The 3,304-nt window shown below is 54.5% G+C and overlaps 1 protein-coding gene across 1 annotated transcript in view; it reads right to left on the bottom strand.

The window, feature by feature from the left end:
- Positions 1-302: 302 nt before the first annotated feature.
- Positions 303-3,304, bottom strand: part of SMYD5 (SMYD family member 5) — a gene marked incomplete at its 5' end in the record, with an annotated part of 4,353 nt that continues 1,351 nt past the window's right edge. Inside the window, 6 exons of the mRNA XM_010169819.1 lie at positions 303-367; positions 920-1,026; positions 1,514-1,584; positions 1,809-1,871; positions 2,348-2,452; positions 3,164-3,233. Of these exons, the coding sequence (XP_010168121.1) occupies positions 303-367; positions 920-1,026; positions 1,514-1,584; positions 1,809-1,871; positions 2,348-2,452; positions 3,164-3,233 (481 nt within the window). The remainder of the gene's footprint in view (positions 368-919; positions 1,027-1,513; positions 1,585-1,808; positions 1,872-2,347; positions 2,453-3,163; positions 3,234-3,304) is intronic.

Raw genomic sequence — 3,304 nt, 5'->3', positions numbered from 1 at the left:
TATTGAACCTCACCAGGTTCCTCTGCACCCACCTCTCCAGCCTGGCCAGATCTGGAGATGGTCTCTTTGCCAACTGCACAGCAGCTCGTGTCACATCCAAGTCCATTCCAGTCAGGACTCCCCATAGCTGGGTGAGATGCCAGGAGACCCTGAGAGAGCAGCCAGGTCCCAGGGCAGCACCCATCCCATCCCACCCAATCCCATGGATATGAAGCATAAACCCCTTTCTTCAGAAGCTTTTAGTAAGAGGTGAGCCCAGAACATCCCCCTCCTCATTACCAGTTCTCCTCCCAGTCTTTGTGTTACTTACAGCAGCTCTGGAGCACGTAGAGACCCGATCCCTCACAGTTGAGGAACTCTCCTGACTCTGCAGCACAGAGAAGGGGGGTTAAAGCTTTGCACGAGCTGTTCTGGCCCTTCCACCAGCACAGCTCAGTGTGAGCACCAAGGGATGTACCTCAGTGCCAGCACTGCTTTGGGAGCTGGGTGTTTGGAGGGTGGTTTCCAAAACACCTTTCCCTCCTCACCAGGAGGAGATGGAGGACATGAAGATTTGCAGCCCCAGTTTAAGTGTGTGCTCCCTGACCTGTCCCTGTACTCACACAGCTGCATCAATCAAATAAGTGATGAAAATCTCTTTGATGTTGGGTGTAGATGGAACCATCCTGCACAGGATCAGCCCTCCAGCCACCCTGACCTGTCACAGCTCACCTGGGCCACGCTGCCCACAAGCCTGGGACTTCCCTGATCCACGCAGAGAGCCGAAGGCAGCAGGCATGGCTTGTACGGACCAGGGGAAAGGGAATCTCCTGATCTCCAGGGAGAACCTCTCCCATTCCCTGAATGCTGAGAAGAGTCTCCAGCATTCTCCTGAAAACAGCACTGCGTGGTGCTGCCCACGGCCACGTCAGAGCCTCACCCTTCTCAATGTCCTTGTAGAGTTGGTCGATGAAGGCGTCCAGCTCCTCTCGCTGCAGCATGGGGAGATCCAGAGCGTCACAAGCGTGGACCCACTGGCTCAGAGAGCTGTCAGGGAGCAGAGGGACATCGTCAGAGCCCCACAGGGCTGCTGGCACATGGTGGGACCTCACACCAAGGGGGGATCTAAGAGTTAAACTCAGTGGCTTTCAGTGGCCAAGATCTGGCAGAGGGATGTGAAAGTGAGACAGTGTCCCAGCTTGGCCAGAGAAGCTGTGGCTGCTCCTCCCTGGAAGTGTTGAAGGCCAGGTTGGATGAGGCTTTGAGCAACCTGGTCTAGTGGAAGGTGTCCCTGCTGCTGGCAGGGGGGTTGGAACTGGATGAGCTTTAAAATCCCATCCAACCCAAACTATTCTATGATTCTATGAAAGGGTTGGACACAGCCAAGACAAAGGACGGCTTACAAGTTTGCCTTTCCAGCCTCATCTCTCATGTCCAAACCCAGCCACTACCCAAGCCATGACGAATTTACAGATGTCCCCTCCATGTCACATCTCTGCTGCCCTTGCAAGGAGAACCCAAAAAGCCCCATTACCTGGTTCCTATGCCTTGGCCATTGGTCCCAACGAGAGCAAAGAGGGATCGAAAGCCTTCTGGAGTGAACCACTGCAGAAGGGAGATGAGAAAGCAGCTGAGCCCAGGCCAGGCTGCAGCAGCACCCCACTCTGCAAGCACCTCAAATCCCACAGGGAGCTTTGGGGGAAGCAAGGAATGGTGAAATTCCCATGGGAAGCCCTGGCCTTTGGGGCAGACATGACTCAGGGTGGGGCTGGCACCAAGCAGAGGGTCCCACCACGCGCCTGAGCTAGTCCAGAGGTGGCTCAACTCACCCTGCTGAGATGTTCATCATAAAGGGCTTCGGTGAAGAGCAACCGCAGCAGCTCCAGCTGGCCCTGGCAGGACATGGCAACACCGTCAGGGTGGGGAGACACTGCTGGGAGTCAGATCCAGGCTGATGGTCGAGCCCATCACAGGTTAGAAGGTCCAGGAGTCAAGCTCCTCATCCTTCTCTACAAGGCTGGAGGCTGCTGCCCTCAAAGCCACTCATTTTAGCAGTAAAAACCACCCACTCAGCAGCGAAGTATCACCCTGTCCCACCCTACAGCAGAAGTATCTCCACCACAGGAAGAAGCAGCATGTCCCACTGAAGCACCACAAGCCCAAAGTCCTCCAAGCAACCTGTTTCCTCTCTGTCAGGTCAGTCAGCTCTTTAATGGGGGGCTTTTGTCCCCCCCTTTGAGCCTGGGATTTCCAGTGTCTCCCATCCCAGCCCTAACAGGGCCTCTGCACCCGTGGGCTCACAGAGGTGGGCTCACAGGGAGAGGGCAGGCTGAGGGATTCAACACATCCAAGCACTGCAGGCTCTTACCTTGAATTTGTCCCCCAGCAGCTTGTGCACAATCTCCTCCTCTTCGTTTGCTGTCTTATTGCAGAACTGGGAGAAGACTTTGATCCACCACTCCTTGTCTTTAGCCTGACAAAAGGAACCAAGCAAAGGCATTGAACCCACACTGCTTTCCTCCCCAGCCAGGAGAGGGGAGAGGGGGAAGAAAGAGGGAGAGGGGGAAGAAAGAGGGAGAGGGGGAAGAAAGAGGGAGAGGGGGAAGAAAGAGGGAGAGGGGAAAGAAAGAGGGAGAGGGGAAAGAAAGAGGGAGAGGGGGAAGAAAGAGGGAGAGGGGGAAGAAAGAGGGAGAGGGAGAGGGGGGAAGAAAGAGGGAGAGGGAGAGGGGAAGAAGAGGAGAGGAAGAGGGAGAGGGGAAGAAGAGGAGAGGAAGAGGGAGAGGGGAAGAAGAGGAGAGGAAGAGGGAGAGGGGAAGAAGAGGAGAGGAAGAGGGGAAGAAGAGGAGAGGAAGAGGAGAAGCCCCACTGAACTCGGAGGTACCCATCCTGCTATCAAGACCCACCAGAAGCAGTTGGGTGGTGGCAGTTTATTGTCAGAACAGATGCTGAGAAAGCCAAGCCAAAGGAAAGGGTCAGATCTGACTGTCTTGGTAGGGAAATAAAGACCTCAGGACACAGAAACCTCCTCTGTTGCCTGCTGTTTCCAGAACCAGGGACCACTAAAAGCTGAAATCTATTGAAGCAGGACCCTGCCAGTCAACAGAGATCAGTTTTTGGGAATAACAACCACAACATGATGAGGAAACCACACACCAGCAGCTGTGGCTCCAAACTACAGACGTACCTGTTTGATGGTGGCAACCATCCGGGCCATCAGCATGATGCTGGAAGTCTCTGGTGGATAATGCATGTTTCTGAGGGATAAGAATGAAGAAAAGAGATGAGCAGATCAGTGCTGGTATGGAGATAAAAAGCTGGAGGGAGG

The sequence above is a fragment of the Antrostomus carolinensis genome, unplaced genomic scaffold, assembly GCF_000700745.2.
Source record: "Antrostomus carolinensis isolate BGI_N321 unplaced genomic scaffold, ASM70074v2 scaffold10526, whole genome shotgun sequence".
NCBI classification, from domain to species: Eukaryota; Metazoa; Chordata; class Aves; order Caprimulgiformes; family Caprimulgidae; genus Antrostomus; species Antrostomus carolinensis.
Note: the sequence above shows the minus strand (reverse complement) of the source record. Positions and strands in the feature narration are given on the sequence as shown.